This window comes from Notolepis coatsorum (assembly GCF_963971535.1).
Source record: "Notolepis coatsorum genome assembly, chromosome: 12".
In the NCBI taxonomy this organism is placed as follows: domain Eukaryota; kingdom Metazoa; phylum Chordata; class Actinopteri; order Aulopiformes; family Paralepididae; genus Notolepis; species Notolepis coatsorum.
In genome coordinates this window covers 13,156,779-13,174,278 of record NC_140176.1, presented here as the reverse complement: position 1 = coordinate 13,174,278, position 17,500 = coordinate 13,156,779, and the positions used below count along the sequence as shown (strand labels likewise).

Here is a 17,500-nt window from a genome sequence, read left to right as displayed (position 1 = left end):
CCAACCTGTTTTAGGCCAGGTGCAGGATAAAACGAAATGTGACTGAAGGAAAAATTGCAATGAACTGACCGACACAATTGACAAATAAGCAATGCAATGCTCAGAGAGAGAGAGAGAGAGAGAGAGAGAGTCTGTGATGATCCAGACAGAGAGAGTCTGTGGTCCAGAGAGAGAGAGATGAGTCTGTGGTCCAGACAGAGAGAGAGAGAGAGAGAGAGAGAGAGAGAGAGAGAGAGAGAGATGGGTCTGTGGTCCAGACAGAGAGAGAGAGAGAGAGATAAGCAAGACAGCTAAGATGAGCCCCTAAAGGATATTCAACTTTTAATGGAAGAACAAAACAGAAGGAAAAGATAACTTCACAAAGGCAACATGAATATACATAGATCCAAAAGGACAAAGATCAACACTTAAATCCAAAGAGAAGAGGGTCTATACCAGAGAAAACAAAGTAGCAAGGAGCCAATGGCCGACATCAGCTAAAGAGGCTAACTGCAAATAGAGTGGCCAGGTACTGACGCTAGCTCGACAGAACGTTAGCTACGACAGCTAGCCGGCCCGCTTGGCTCAATATAACGTTAGCTACGACAGCTAGCCGGCCCGCTTGGCTCAATATAACGTTAGCTACGACAGCTAGCCGGCCCGCTTGGCTCAATATAACGTTAGCTACGATAGCTAGCCGGCCCGCTTGGCTCAACATAACGTCTACGACAGCTAGCCGGCCCGCTAGCTCAACATAACGTTGGCTACGATAGTTAGCCGGCCCGCTAGCTCAACATAACATTAGCTACGATAGCTAGCCGGCCCGCTAGCTCAACATAAGGTTAGCTACGATAGCTAGCCGGCCCGCTGGTCCAACAGAACGTCAGCTACGATAGCTAGCCGGCCTGCTGGCTCCACATAACGTTAGCCAACATAACGTTGGCCACGATAGCTAGCCGGCCCGAGACAGAGAGAGAGAGAGATATCTCCACGGTGGGAATAGAATAGAGTGCATTAAAAACTCACCAAACGTCCAAGAGGATGGAGACAACCGCGTGGAGTTGACGAAGTTCATCTGCCGAACGACCATCCTCTTCATCTTGGCATAACAATGCTGCACGCGCTCTCTCTAGGTTAGCTAACGCTAGTTAGCCTTTAGCTAAGCTACTAGCCGACATGGCTATCCCGACTGAACCACACGTTAGCACTCGATATTATAACGTAGCTAAAGCTAACTAGCTGTCCCTGCCTTTAGCTAAGCCGACATGGCTAGCCTGACTGAACTTTCTAACATGCAACAACTTTCATCTTCAGTCCATCTGCCGAACGACCGTCCTCTTTGTCTTGGCTGGCATAACCTCCAATGCTGCACGCGCAAAATAGTCAGACACAGCTGACGCACGCCGGCCGACTGTACACATGTAACCCCTCCCTTCGTTGAAACCAATAGTATGTCTGCTGCAGAGCCCCAGAGCTCCAATAGTGTATCTGCAGAGCCGCAGAGCCAGGAACAAGTCAGACACATTCTACAAACGTGTCTAATGTGAAATATATAAGCATATAGGTCTGTGATGAAAAAGGGCCTCGCGGGAAGGGGGGCCTCACAAAAAATAATAAAAAAATTAAAAATTAAAATAAATAAATAATAAATATATTTTTTTCTTCTTTTTTTTTCTTCTTTTTTTTTTTTGTGCGAGGCCCCCCTTCCCGCGAGGCCCTGTGCGACCGCACTGCTCGCACACCCCCTGAGGCGGCCCTGCACATACATATACACAGACACACACACACACACATACTGTACACACACACATACACTGTATATACACATACATATACACATATATTTACATATACACATACACATACATACACATGCATGCATACACATACTGTATATATATACACATATTTACACATACACATACTCATACACATACACATATATTTACACATACACAGACATACACATACACATACACACTGTACCAGTACACACACACAGACACACACAGAGCATCATCCCCCTGCTCTCCTCTGTCAGCACTAACACCACAGCAGCCCACCGGAGGGATGAATTATACTCTGGAGAGAAGCCTCCTGCTTAGAGAAACAACAGCATTACATCACGATCACGTTGTTACATAATTCACACACGCTCCACCGGGTGTACATGGCAGCCGGAGGGGAGTTACTTTACATTCTATTATGTCCATGTTAACTCCAGTCCATGTTTTAACTCCAGTCCATGTTTTAACTTCAGTCCATGTTTTAACTCCAGTCCATGTTTTAACTCCAGTCCATGTTTTAACTCCAGTCCATGTTTTAACGCCAGTCCATGTTCCCAGCATGTTAACTCCAGTCCATGTTCCCAGCATGTTAACTCCAGTCCATGTTCCCAGCATGTTAACTCCAGTCCATGTGCCCAGCATGTTAACTCCAGTCCATGTTCCCAGCATGTTAACTCCAGTCCATGTTCCCAGCATGTTAACTCCAGTCCATGTTTTAACTCCAGTCCATGTTTCAACTCCAGTCCATGTTCCCAGCTTATATGTCCATGTTTTAACGCCAGTCCATGTTCCCAGCATGTTAACTCCAGTCCATGTTCCCAGCATGTTAACTCCAGTCCATGTTCCCAGCATGTTAACTCCAGTACATGTACATGTTACAGTACAGGCCTTTGACACGGTCAATCACTCCATTCTGATTGACAAGCTAAAAGCAATTGGTTTTGATAGTCTATCAGTGAGCTGGATGCAATCCTACCTTGAGGGGAGGGAACAGATGGTGGAGGTAAACGGTACCCTATCCCCCCCCCTCACAGTGAGCTGTGGTGTTCCACAAGGAAGCATACTAGGACCGCTACTGTTCCTAATTTATGCAAATGACATGTCGTCAGCTTGTGACTGCAACTTGTTCCTGTTTGCGGACGACTCAGCCCTGCTGGTCTCTGACAAGAACAAGTTACAGGTTGAAAAAACCCTCAGCTCGGAACTAGGCAGAATCTGCATATGGCTCGCTGATAACAAACTATCATTACACATGGGCAAAACAGAGTCCATTCTCTTCGGTTCAAATAACAAACTCAGCAAGACCGACGGCTTCTCAGTTACAGTGGGTGACAATATTGTAACAAGGAAAGATGAAATTACCTACCTGGGTTCCATCCTAGAGGCTAATCTCTCCTGTGACAAAATGGCATCCAATGTAATAAAAAAAGTCAACCAACGAACTTGATTCTTGTACCGGATCTCCTCTCTGGTAAACAAGAATACCCTGAAGACTCTGGCAGGAGCACTCATTCAGGGGTACTACGACTATGCTTGCACCTCATGGTACCAAAGCACCTCAAAGGCGCTAAAAACAAAATTACAAACATCTCAAAACAAACTGGTCAGACTACTGCTTGACCTTACTCCTAGAACCCACCTCACCCCTGCCCACTTTGACAACCTAGGATGGCTTAGAGTAGACGACAGAGTACAGCAACTTGCAATGGGCCTGGTCTACAAGATACACTACACGACCAAGGTACCCATGTACATGTCAAAATACTTCCCAAAGGTCAGTGAATACCACGATCACAACACCAGAGGGAGCTCCACAAATCATGTTAAACCCAGATTCGGCTCAAATAAGGGACTAAACACGTTTCGCAATTATGCCACATCAATGTGGAACGCCCTACCCAAAGCTGTAAAGGAATGTGGATCACTACCCACTTTCAAAACCTCTCTCAAGGGACACCTACGGGAGACTGCAATTCAACACTGGCCCCTGTAAATATCCTAACCCAACCCCCTCCAATGTACAGTCATTTACCTAGTATGGTTTTGTCAATAGTCCAATGTACAATTTTGTTTGTTTGTACAGTGTCTCCCCCCCCCCCCCCCTCAATGTACAGTTTTGCTTGTTTATACAGTGTGCCCCCCCCAACCACCTCCAATGTAAATTACCCAGTATGGTTGTCAATATCCCAACGTACCCAACCCCCCCCACCCAACCTCCTCCAATGTACAGTTTCTACGTCAAATGTATATACTCCCTTTTCTTGACTCCTTCTGTATCACAAACAGTACTGTATTTGCAAATCTGGTATGTCATAAATGTATAGATGTAGCAGTACTGACTATCTGTATGTCATGTATGTCATATATGTCCTGATGAATTGAAAATGGGGGACCCTGATGTAAACAAGACGAAAGTCTTTCTCTGGTCTGCATCCCCTTAACAATTGTGTGTATTGAGCTGTACTGTATTGTACCCATTCTGCAATCTGTTAATAAAGTTTTCAATCAATCAATCAATCAATCCCAGCATGTTAACTCCAGTCCATGTTCCCAGCATGTTAACTCCAGTCCATGTTCCCAGCATGTTAAACGCATGTTGGAGACTCACTGGACTCCTGGGTCCTGTTTGAGGTGGTCTCACCCTGGTCCTGTTTGAGGTGGTCTCACCCTGGTCCTCCTGTTTGAGGTGGTCTCACCCTGGTCCTGTTTGAGGTGGTCTCACCCTGGTCCTGTTTGAGGTGGTCTCACCCTGGTCCTGTTAGAGGTGGTCTCACCCTGGTCCTGTTTGAGGTGGTCTCACCCTGGTCCTGTTTGAGGTGGTCTCACCCTGGTCCTCCTGTTTGAGGTGGTCTCACCCTGGTCCTGTTTGAGGTGGTCTCACCCTGGTCCTCCTGTTTGAGGTGGTCTCACCCTGGTCCTGTTTGAGGTGGTCTCACCCTGGTCCTCCTGTTTGAGGTGGTCTCACCCTGGTCCTGTTTGAGGTGGTCTCACCCTGGTCCTGTTTGAGGTGGTCTCACCCTGGTCCTGTTTGAGGTGGTCTCACCCTGGTCCTGTTTGAGGTGGTCTCACCCTGGTCCTGTTTGAGGTGGTCTCACCCTGGTCCTGTTTGAGGTGGTCTCACCCTGGTCCACCTCTTTGAGGTGTTACGTCTCACGTCCACAGGGTGTCACTACATAGTGCACTACACTAAATATTTATTTTCCAGCAGGTTACTAATTCACTGTCATATATATTCAAAACCCCAAAAACGATAGTGCATTTAAAAACTACTAGTTTGAAGGCAGGTACTTGTGGGTTTGTAATGATGTGTTTTCTGCTCTCTTTCTGTTCTCTCTACCACCATCTTGCATCTGTTCTTTGTGGAGTGTGGGTGTGTGTGTGTGTGTGTGTGTGTGTGTGTGTGTGTGGGTGTGTGTGTGTGTGGGTCTATGCGTATGTGTGTGTATGTATGTACTCTATCTAGGTATGTGTATGTGTAATATGTGTATGCGTATGTGTATGTGTATGTGTGTGTATGTATGTATTGTATCCAGGTATGTGTAATATGTGTGTATGTGTATGTGTATGTGTATGTGTGTGTGTATGTGTATGTACTGTATGTGTATGTGTGTGTATGTCTATGTGTATGTGAATGTGAATGTGTATGTGTATGTAGTGTATGTGTGTGTATGTGATTGTGTATGTGTATGTGTGTGTATGTGTATGTGAATGTGTATGTGTGTGTGTGTGTACACGGCTGATGTAAGGGCGGTTATGAGTCATTGGCTTTCCTCCCACCCATCTCAGACCGGTGTGGTCCAGATTCAAACACACCCTTCCTCTCACCAGCACTCACCAGCCACTGGCTGCTCTGCACAGCTCTCCCTGCTTAGAGCTCCTATACCCTGCTTAGACCTCCTAGCCTGCACCAAGTGTCCTGGGCTGCGGTCTGGAGGGGCTGTGCTCTGCCACATCGGAGCATTGCTCATACATTTTGCCCCACACCGGGTTATGCAATAGTCTCTATCTCTCTCCTTCAATAGGACTTGCCTGTGGCCATAGCTCCCTTGTGCTGACTGCACCCTCTAGTGGTGGGTAATGTGTAGTGCAGCAGACTGAAGCTTAAACTTGTTCTGCGATGGAAATGCAACATCATGCGATGAAATGCAACATCATGCGATGGAAATGCAACATCATGCGATGGAAATGCAACATCATGCGATGGAAATGCAACATCATGCGATGGAAATGCAACATCATGCAATGAAATGCAACATCATGCAATGAAATGCAACAACATCATGCAATGAAATGCAACATCATGTAACGTCTGTCGCTTTGCAGAAGTAAACTGCTGATGCTGATTTTAAGCATGATATTGTATTTGTATAATATGATATTTGACATTCATTATAGGCCTATATATGATATATCTGAGGTTAATAATCTACACAGTTAGTTTATTCTGACACCGACCACATTGGATGTTCTTCAGAGGCAGAGGCAATTATTCTGCAGTTAAAACAACAGAGAGCGCAGCGGTGGCCTAGAGGTTAGAGAAGAGGATTTGTGACCCCGAAGGTCACGGGTTTAATCCCCCAGACTGGCAGGAACACCGGTTCAATCCCCCGGACTGGCAGGAACACCGGTTCAATCCCCCAGACTGGCAGGAACACCGGTTCAATCCCCCAGACTGGCAGGAACAATCTGTAAGGGAAGTGATGGGGAGGAATCGGTCCTATAGAGGCTATTAACTAGAGTTAATGTAAAGTTGATGAAGGGCTTTGAAAGTGCAGACCAGCAGGATGGTGTGTAGTTGATCCGGTGGGAGACAGTGGCTCGGGAGGTAGAGCAGTCGTCTGGCAATCCGGAGGTTCCCGGTTCGATTCCCGCTCCTCCTCGGCAGCGTGTCGATGTGTCCTTGAGCAAGACACTTAACTTAACCCCCTAATTGCTCCCGATGAGCAGGTTGGCACCTTGCATGGTCGCCTCCGCCGTCGGTGTGTGAATGTCTGAGTGTCGTGAATGGGTCAAATGTGAGGAACAAATTGTAAAGCGCTTTGGATAAAAGCTGCTATATAAAAAAGCAGCCATTTACCACAGCCAGTGAGGACGTGGTGTGGGTTAGCAGGACCAGCTGGACTCTATATTGGAGCTATAGCACTGATGCTGTAGAGGAGGGAGCTGCAGACCAAACAAATTAGTGCTTTTAGTGGAGAAAGATCAATACACTGATCAATACACTGATCAATATACTGATCAATATACTGATGTCTTTTCGGCACTTCAGATCATAAACCTCTCGTCCCTGTAGGCTGCTGTTTTAACTGATCATAAACCTGATTGATTGATTGAAAACTTTATTAACAGATTGCAGAATGGGTACAATACAGTACGGCTTAATACACACAATTGTTAAGGGGATGCAGACCAGAGAAAGACTTTCATCTTGTTTACATCAGGGTATCCCCCATTTTCAATTCATCAGGACATATATGACATACACGACATACAGATAGACAGTACTGCTACATCTATACATTTATGACATACCAGATTTGCAAATACAGTACTGTTTGTGATACAAAAAGAGTCCAGAAAAGGGAGTATATACATTTTACGTAACTGTTTTAATTGACCATAAACCTGTAGGCTGCTGTTTTAACTGATCATAAATAAAACATTAGGCTACTGTTTTAAACGGAAAAAGATTTGGTTTAGTTAATTAGGCATCATTGTAAACAAGGACCTGGACATCGGTAATTGTTCAGATACATGAATAAAGGTTGAATGGATTGTCGTTCATCTTGTTTGTGTCGCTAGACCCCAAGTGGCTGTCCACCAACCTGGGGATCCTGACCTGCATCGAGTGCTCTGGGATCCACAGGGAGATGGGGGTCCACATCTCCCGCATCCAGTCCATGGAGCTGGACAAGCTGGGCACCTCTGAACTCTTGGTGAGGCAAAAATAATATTATATATAATACAAATATATAATCCAATATAATATATATAAAAGAATCCAAGTTCATTCAAATTCTGTATTCTGAATTATATATGGTTTACTTATCTTGCCATATTTTAGTTACTGTGTAGAAGTGTGGCGCAACAGGTATATGAACAACATAAAGTCATTGGTTATATTACAGAAAAGAGCAGTAGAACACACCAACAGACGTCAGGACTTATGAAACTTAAAGATTTACTTGAGTCACAGATATTATTAGCTATATACAGGGCAAAAAGCTGATTATTGCCAGAAAGCTTTGCCAGATGTTTTTTAGTTTTTAGTTCTGAGGACAAGAACTATAAAAGGTAATTGAATTTTAAGCATCAGTATGCACAGACTACTTTAACCCTTTCACTACCACACTATAGAAGGATAACCCTTTCACTATCACACTGGTGTTAACCCTTTGTAGTGTGGTAGTGGAAGGGTTAAAGCAGATGTGTATATAGTATGTGGCGTAAAACTGGAATTCTCTACAGAATGATTTAAAGAGTTGTACAAAGATCTTTCAGTTATTTTTTGCTCACATTATTGTAAGTATTGACTGTTAAATAATTGTAATTGGCAGACCATCTATTTCTATTGTTTTTGTTGAGTAAGGGGCAGGCAAAATAAATGTTATTCCCCCTGCTCCTTTTCGCTCATGGAATGTGCAAATTGAGAAGTGCTTTGATTATGCAATCAGTCTTCTGGAACTGTGCATTACTGTACAAATAAGAATTTAATTAAATTAAATACCTCAAATCAAATGGATGTTTTGAGAAAGAGTTCACTTTCCATGTCAATGTTTTTATGGACAATTATATTTGTCCATACTTGGTCTTGGAAAGTATAGAAAAACAATCACGAGGTTTGGAAAAAGTCTATAGACAGTTATTGAGAGTAAGTGAGTTTGAATATGGCCACCAGTGATGTCTTCGGGGACTTTGAACCCTTGTGTTGTGTTAATTAACAGCTCCATGGAACGATAAGGTAGCAGTCCCTATAAAACATGGTGTTGCTATTTCTTCATCTGCGTCATTTCATGGAGCTGTTAATTAACACAACACAAGGATTCAATGTCCCCGATGACATCACTGGTGGCCATATTCAAACTCATTTACTCTCGATAACTAAATCGAGAAATAAAATATATATATTTTTTTTCTTTTTTATGTTTTAAAATAGTACACTCATTTGAGTAGTGGAAAAGGGGTAGGATTAAACAAGTGTATACTTCTTCCTACTCCTTTTCGAACATGTAGATTGAGTTGTGTTTTGCTTTTGTTTAGTTATTTGTTTGTTTGTATTCATTTGCATGTTCGAAATAAAGATTTAAAATCAAATCAAATCAAATGTGTGTAAAACAGTTTTTGGATTTTGTGTGAGATTACGTGCTAAATAAATCAGCATCGGTTTTTTTTTGGGTGAAGTGACCCTGATGGAACGCCGGTGTCCGCTTGTTCTTCCTTGTGTTTGTGTTTTTCTTTAGCTGGCCAAGAACGTCGGGAACAGCAGCTTTAATGAGATCATGGAGGGGAACCTTCCCTCCCCCTCAGCAAAGCCAACTCCCTCCAGCGACATGTAAGTCTCAGCAACACGGCCGCCTGGAAACTACATAATTTTCTAAACTATTTCTCCCATAGACCACTTCCGCGTTACATTGAGCTCATGGGAGAGAGAGCTGGGGGGGGGGGGGGGGGGAGGGAATTAATGAATGTGGATGAGAGCCGCGACGTGAGTGGTTGTGGCTACGGCTGCGGTGGTGCGGGAGACATGATCCAAGTGACTTTTATACACCCGAGTCTCCTGAACACGGAGAGACCAGTCGAGAAAGTGCCGATCGACTTGCGATTGGTCTCTCCGTGTTCAGGAGACTCAGGCGTATAAAAGTCTATTGGATCATGTCTCCCACACCCCCACAGCTGTTTACATTATTTTACAGTATTCACATACATTCTGGAATAGTTTGAACTTTAAATGGATAATTATAAGCTATCTGGAACTTTCTTAACAGAACACGACAACATCATGGGAAATGGGCTTATCATCTTCTCATCATCAGTCAGACAAGAAGATAGATGCAAATTTCCTCTCTGCATTCAGTAGAAAGCTATCCGGCTGCTAAGCTAGCCTAGCTTAGCACAAATTAATGGAAGTGGATACGGACCACTAGCCTAGCTTAAAACTGTGTTTTTGGCCAACAGCTAGGCTAGTGGTTCATATCGGCTTTCATTAATTTGTGCTAAGTTAGGCTAGCTTGCTGCCAGATACCGTAGCTTTCTACTGAACGCACAGAGATGAAATTGGTAGCCTATCTATCTTCACATTTCCCATAATGTTGGCATTTTCCTTTAACACATTGAAATGTAAATCTGTTTTACTCCAGTGAATATAATTACAAATAAATATTGACTTTTTATTTTTATTTTAAACAATGAAATAATAAGCAGTTTATGAATAGCCTGTCTATTGTCAGTCCTTGTATCAAGAGCCCAATCAACCAGAGAATGAAAATATGTCTCCATTCTTATTTCTTACTTTTGGTGGTGTTGCTATTCATTTGTTTACGTTTGGATCACTTTAAAAGCTCATTCCGGTGGAAGTGGGATTTCATAATAATACACACTGGCATCTCGACAGCTACTGTCTCATTTGATGATGATGTATTTATTCTTTGACCGTAGGACAGCGAGGAAGGAGTATATCAACGCTAAGTATGTGGACCACAAGTTCGCTCGGAAGACGTGCACTTCAGCATCAGCCAGGACGATAGAGCTGTGTGAAGCGGTCCAGTCCCGGGACCTGCTGTCACTCATCCAGGTCTACGCAGAGGGGGTGGAGCTTATGGAGCCACTCCCAGAGGGTGGGCCGGTGAGTCCCACTCCTACACAGAGCTGCCTGTACACCTGTACGTCACACAGAGCTGCCTCTACACCTGTACGTCACACAGCCTGAAACACACTCCTACACAGAGGTGCCTCTACACCTGTACGTCACACAGAGCTGCCTCTACACCTGTACGTCACACAGCCTGAAACACACTCTAAACAGAGCTGCCTCTACACCTGTACGTCACACAGCCTGAAACACACGCCTACACAGCTGCCTGTACGTCACACAGCCTGAAACACACTCCTACATGCCTGAAACACACTCCTACACAGAGCTGCCTCTAGACCTGTACGTCACACAGCCTGAACCACACTCCTACACAGAGCTGTCTCTACACCTGTACGTCACACAGAGCTGCCTCTACACCTGTACGTCACACTGTTTCTATTCTCACCTCCATCTCGAAAGTCATGGAAAAAATAGTCTACGAACAGGTCGAAAAGTACCTAGCGTAAAAAAATCTAATCTACGAATTCCAATCTGGCTTCAGAACATCCCACTCCACTGACACATGCCTTCTCTATTTGAATGACCACGTCAAACAAGAGGTGGACGCAGGCAAATACTGCGGCATGGTCATGCTGGACCTACAAAAGGCCTTTGACACGGTCAATCACTCCATTCTGATTGACAAACTAAAAGCAATTGGTTTTGATAGTCTATCAGTGAGCTGGATGCAATCCTACCTTGAGGGGAGGGAACAGATGGTGGAGGTAAACGGTACCCTATCCCCCCCCCCCTCACAGTGAGCTGTGGTGTTCCACAAGGAAGCATACTAGGACCGCTACTGTTCCTAATTTATGCAAATGACATGTCGTCAGCTTGTGACTGCAACTTGTTCCTGTTTGCGGACGACTCAGCCCTGCTGGTCTCTGACAAGAACAAGTTACAGGTTGAAAAAACCCTCAGCTCGGAACTAGGCAGAATCTGCATATGGCTCGCTGATAACAAACTATCATTACACATGGGCAAAACAGAGTCCATTCTCTTCGGTTCAAATAACAAACTCAGCAAGACCGACGGCTTCTCAGTTACAGTGGGTGACAATATTGTCACAAGGAAAGATGAAATTACCTACCTGGGTTCCATCCTAGAGGCTAATCTCTCCTGTGACAAAATGGCATCCAATGTAATAAAAAAAGTCAACCAACGAACTTGATTCTTGTACCGGATCTCCTCTCTGGTAAACAAGAACACCCTGAAGACTCTGGCAGGAGCACTCATTCAGGGGTACTACGACTATGCTTGCACCTCATGGTACCAAAGCACCTCAAAGGCGCTAAAAACAAAATTACAAACATCTCAAAACAAACTGGTCAGACTACTGCTTGACCTTACTCCTAGAACCCACCTCACCCCTGCCCACTTTGACAACCTAGGATGGCTTAGAGTAGACGACAGAGTACAGCAACTTGCAATGGGCCTGGTCTACAAGATACACTACACGACCAAGGTACCCATGTACATGTCAAAATACTTCCCAAAGGTCAGTGAATACCACGATCACAACACCAGAGGGAGCTCCACAAATCATGTTAAACCCAGATTCGGCTCAAATAAGGGACTAAACACGTTTCGCAATTATGCCACATCAATGTGGAACGCCCTACCCAAAGCTGTAAAGGAATGTGGATCACTACCCACTTTCAAAACCTCTCTCAAGGGACACCTACGGGAGACTGCAATTCAACACTGGCCCCTGTAAATATCCTAACCCAACCCCCTCCAATGTACAGTCATTTACCTAGTATGGTTTTGTCAATAGTCCAATGTACAATTTTGTTTGATTGTACAGTGTCTCCCCCCCCCCCCTCAATGTACAGTTTTGCTTGTTTATACAGTGTGCCCCCCCCCAACCACCTCCAATGTAGATTACCCAGTATGGTTGTCAATATCCCAGTGTACCCAACCCCCCCCCCACCCAACCTCCTCCAATGTACAGTTTCTACGTCAAATGTATATACTCTCTTTTCTTGACTCCTTCTGTATCACAAACAGTACTGTATTTGCAAATCTGGTATGTCATAAATGTATAGATGTAGCAGTACTGACTATCTGTATGTCATGTATGTCATATATGTCCTGATGAATTGAAAATGGGGGACCCTGATGTAAACAAGACGAAAGTCTTTCTCTGGTCTGCATCCCCTTAACAATTGTGTGTATTGAGCTGTACTGTATTGTACCCATTCTGCAATCTGTTAATAAAGTTTTCAATCAATCAATCAACACAGCCTGAAACACACTCCTACACAGAGCTGTCTCTACACCTGTACGTCACACAGAGCTGCCTCTACACCTGTACGTCACACAGAGCTGCCTCTACACCTGTACGTCACACAGAGCTGCCTCTACACCTGTACGTCACACAGCCTGAAACACACTCCTACACAGAGCTGCCTCTACACCTGTACGTCACACAGCCTGAACCACACTCCTACACAGATGCCTCTACACCTGTACGTCACACAGCCTGAGACACACTCCTACACAGAGCTGTCTCTATGCCTGTACATCACACAGAGCTGCCTCTACACCTGTACGTCACACAGCCTGAAACACACTCCTACACAGAGCTGCCTCTACACCTGTACGTCACACAGCCTGAAACACACTCCTACACAGAGCTGCCTCTACGCCTGTACATCACACAGCCTGAAACACACTCCTACACAGAGCTGCCTCTACGCCTGTACAGCACACAGCCTGAAACACACTCCTACACAGAGCTGCCTCTACGCCTGTACATCACACAGCCTGAAACACACTCCTACACAGAGCTGCCTCTACGCCTGTACAGCACACAGCTTGAAACATACTCCTACACAGAGTGGCGAGACAGAGGGAGGCTGATGCGCTATCAAGTCTAACTCGTCGATATCTGAGAAGCTGTTTAGAATGTGTCTCCAAATGCGTCTCTAGTGACCATTTGTGGTTGGAACTTGCTTCCCCGCTCAGTATGCAAATAAACACATACTGTAGGCCTCCGCCTACATCACTAAACACACATGTGAATTAGATAATATAGAATACATGCAGTGTTTCCATTACAATTTACAATGTTACTGTGAAATCCCTTTAATTTAGAGAGACTGTCAGGATTGGGGGGGGTGTAGGACACACACGCAGACACACACAAAAAGGGGAATCTTAAAGTTACCCTAAGGCTAGAGGGGTAACCACTGGAATCGCTGAGTGATGATGAGAGAGGGTGGGGGGAAACACAAGATTCAAATAAATAAAAATTTAAACTGTAGGAAACACAAAAAACCTGTATAAAATAACTGGGTAAAAATCCCAAAATAACCACCACTGCCTAGCAGTTGAAAACAACAAGAAACACAACAGCACTAGAGACAGAGAAAACCCTAGAAGCATGAGCTTGGGACACTCCTCTACTATTGAGGGAAAACATGAAATGGACCAGCATCCGAACACAGTCAACCAAACCTACTTCAAGGCACTGCACACCTGACACCAATCAGGTGACAATCAGGCCCACACACCTGCCACGCCGCACGGCAATTAACTGCAGAGGCCAGTGATTGACAGCTGACCCTCACAGAAAGACGAAATAAAGCCAAAGCACCTTAGAATAAACTAAAATAAAACCCACATAAACCGCGATCCATCACAGACTCAGACTACACAACTTTTCAAATGCTCCCGACAGTGAGAATGGAGGCACAGCACAGTAAAAATAACCTGCTGACCAGTTATGATATTCAGTATAACGTTACGCCACTGCTTGTCTTGATTCCCTCTCACTCTCTCTCTCTCTCTCTCTCTCTCTCTCTCTCTCATCAACTACCTTCACGTTTGAAATTAATAACAACAGTGCCGTTTAGGCAGCATATATGGGGGCTATCCCCTCGTTATTCTCCTTCCATATTCTCATTGTGGATATTAGCCAACACCTCGCCTGCATTCTGCGTGAATTTAGGCTTTCCGTTATCCAAGTGACCTGATAGGAAGACATAAGGGCGGCACGGTGGCTCAGTGGTTAACACTGCTGCCTCACATCAAGAAGTTCCTGGGTTCAAACCCCAGCAGGGGGCCTTTCTGTGTGCAGTTTGCATGTTCTCCCTGTGTTCACGTGGGTTTCCTCCAGGTACTCTGGTTTCCTCCCACACCATGAAGACATGCATGTTAGACAGGGACGACAGATGGAAACTAGCTCATTAGATAACTCTGGCACATTTACATTAATGTGGGAACTGAAGATGTTGATTAATGTGCACTGTCCCTGGGTAAAAAAAATAAGTAAATAAAACGTAAACATGGGAAAAGAGGTGTAAATAAAACCACTCTCCGGGTGTTGACCAATACAGAACGTCTGAATGATCTGAGATTCTAGAAGGATGGGCAGCAGGTGTTTCCAGTGATGAGTCTGACAGTTGTCTACAAAAGCTGACAGGCCTGTCTCATAATCACATCACATAGTACTTTCCAAGCATATTTTCTCCCTCCCATACAGTTTATGATGAGGCATGAAAACCAGTCCATATTGAAAACCAGTTTGGTTTTCCTTATTTATTTGACTAATAACTGGAAAGCAGGCACAAGTATGATTATCTGTGTAGTGAGGGTGAGAATCAGAGAAGCCCTCTACATATTTTCTGTTCGGTAGTTAGGAGGTGATGTTAAAGAACAGGGGCCTCCAGAGTAATTAGTGTTTAGTGTTCCAGAAATAGTTTTATCTTTATTATGCCAAGAATCATCGCTCTTATGTTACAGCGTTGTCATCGCCCCCTCCCCATATAAGGATGGAAACGGGCCCTGTAGACTTGAAACATGATTTAATTAGCGTTCATTAAAATAATCTTGTCTGCATCAGGCATGTGATACCCCCCCCCCCCCCCCCCCCACCAGAGATGTTATTTTTAGGAGCCATTTTGTTTACTGCAGCTTGTTTAAATACTGAAGGAGAGAAGGAAGAGAGAGAGAGAGAGAGAGAGAGAGAGAGAGAGAGAGAGAGAGAGAGAGAGAGAGAGAGAGAGAGGAGAGAGAGAGAGAGAGGGAGTCTCACCATGTCTCTTTGCTGTGTTTGATCGCCCCCTGCAGGAGGGCGGGGAGACGGCGCTGCACTACTCCGTACGCACTGCTGACCCCACCTCTCTACACTTAGTGGACTTCTTGGTACAGAACAGGTACAAGCTGTCATCGTCACGCATTACATCACACGTCTCTGTGTGTGTGTGTGTCTCTCTGTCTCTTTCTGTCTCTGTCATCGTCACACATTACGTCACTCTGTGTCTCTCTCTCTCTCCCTCTCTGTCTGTCTCTCTCTGTCTCTTTCTCTCTCTCTCCTTCTGTCTTTCTCTCTGTCATCGTCACACATTACGTCACTCTGTGTGTCTCTCTCTCTGTCTCTCTCGCTGTCATCGTCATTATGTCTCTCTGTCTCTCTCTCTCTCTCTCTCGGTCATCGTCACACATTACGTCACTCTGTGTCTCTCTCTCTCTCTGTCATCATCACACATTACGTCACTCTGTGTGTGTGTCTCTCTCTCTCCCTCTCTCTCTCGCTCTCCCTCTCTCTCTCTCTCTCTCCCTCTCTCTCTCTCTCTCTCTCTCTCTCTCTCTCTCTCTTACTGTTGCACTAGACCCGGGGGCCTCACCAGGGGATCCTTGAGGAGGTTCCAGGAGGTCCCCGGGAATAGTTTAATTTCACCATTCGATTCAAGTTAATGAGAGAATATATAAGAGTTCACTCTGTTATCCCCCCCCCCCCCCCCACGCACACAGTCTTCTGGACTAAGTCATATCTAACAACAAACATCTTCTCAGATGGAGGTCCCTAATCAGACGAAGTCAATGGCCCACTGTGTATCAAAGGTTGAGAACTACTGCATTAGCCCGTACAGAAAGGGACTGTAAGAAACATGTAGCGTCTGCCTTCAGACGGGTTTAGAAGAAACATAGAGCCACTCCATACTCATCTCATCTACAGTATGTCTTTATACTATTATACAGTATGTTAGATTACTGGCTGCCTCTTCTCTTTAATTCCCTGTAAGAATCGTATACGTGGATTTCTGGATTTGTATCCATCTTTTCCACATGAGAGAGCGGACCAGAAGACAGGGACCCATGGTGTTTATTGTTTTTATGATGGTGTGAAACAGCTGTGAAAACAGAACATCTGATAACCGTGTAAATACCCCACAGATGACAACATGGTCACATAGTAAACCAATGCTTGTTTATTTCTTTGATCAAACTGGATCTACAAGAATTACCCGCGGTAGAGTATTTCCTCCCTCTCTCTCTCGCTCTCTCTTGCTCTCTCTCTCTCTCTCTCTCTCTCTCTCTCTCTCTCTCTCTCTCATTCTCTCTCTGTGTCTCTCTCTCTCACTCTGATTATCTGTCTCTCTTTCTTTCTCTCTCTCTCTCTCTCTCTCTCTCTCTCTCTCTCTCTCTCTCTCTCTCTCTCTCTCTGCACAGAGAGCTTATACTCCCACAAGGCAAACAGAATTGGGTCAAGCACTTTAATTTATTCCTTCTTCTTTTCAACTGTTTACTCCCCCACTACGCACACACACACCACACACACACACACACACACACACACACACACACACACACACACACACACACACACACACACACACACACACATTGAATGATAGCGCTGCTCAACACAATGTCATGCTTACTCTTCATTAATGTCTTCACCCGTTCGGGGACTGACTGAGGGGGGTTTACCTGCTATTAACATGTGTGGTTCACTCAGCAATTATTAATGATTATTAAAAGGCGGTTAAGAGATCAGTTTGGCTCTCTGGACTGGCGTTTTTGTTGTTCGTTTTTTTTATTATTATGATACTTATGCAAGTTGAATTCAATTTGCTCAATGTTTACTGATACT

At 44.7% G+C, this 17,500-nt stretch overlaps 1 protein-coding gene across 1 annotated transcript in view; it reads left to right on the top strand.

Annotated features, from left to right (window-relative positions):
• asap1b (ArfGAP with SH3 domain, ankyrin repeat and PH domain 1b) overlaps window positions 1–17,500 on the top strand; it is a 182,995-nt gene that overhangs the window by 132,463 nt on the left and 33,032 nt on the right. The window contains exons 15-18 of the mRNA XM_084326649.1: window positions 7,569–7,702; window positions 9,227–9,318; window positions 10,422–10,608; window positions 15,694–15,779. Coding sequence (XP_084182775.1) covers window positions 7,569–7,702; window positions 9,227–9,318; window positions 10,422–10,608; window positions 15,694–15,779 — 499 coding nt within the window. The remainder of the gene's footprint in view (window positions 1–7,568; window positions 7,703–9,226; window positions 9,319–10,421; window positions 10,609–15,693; window positions 15,780–17,500) is intronic.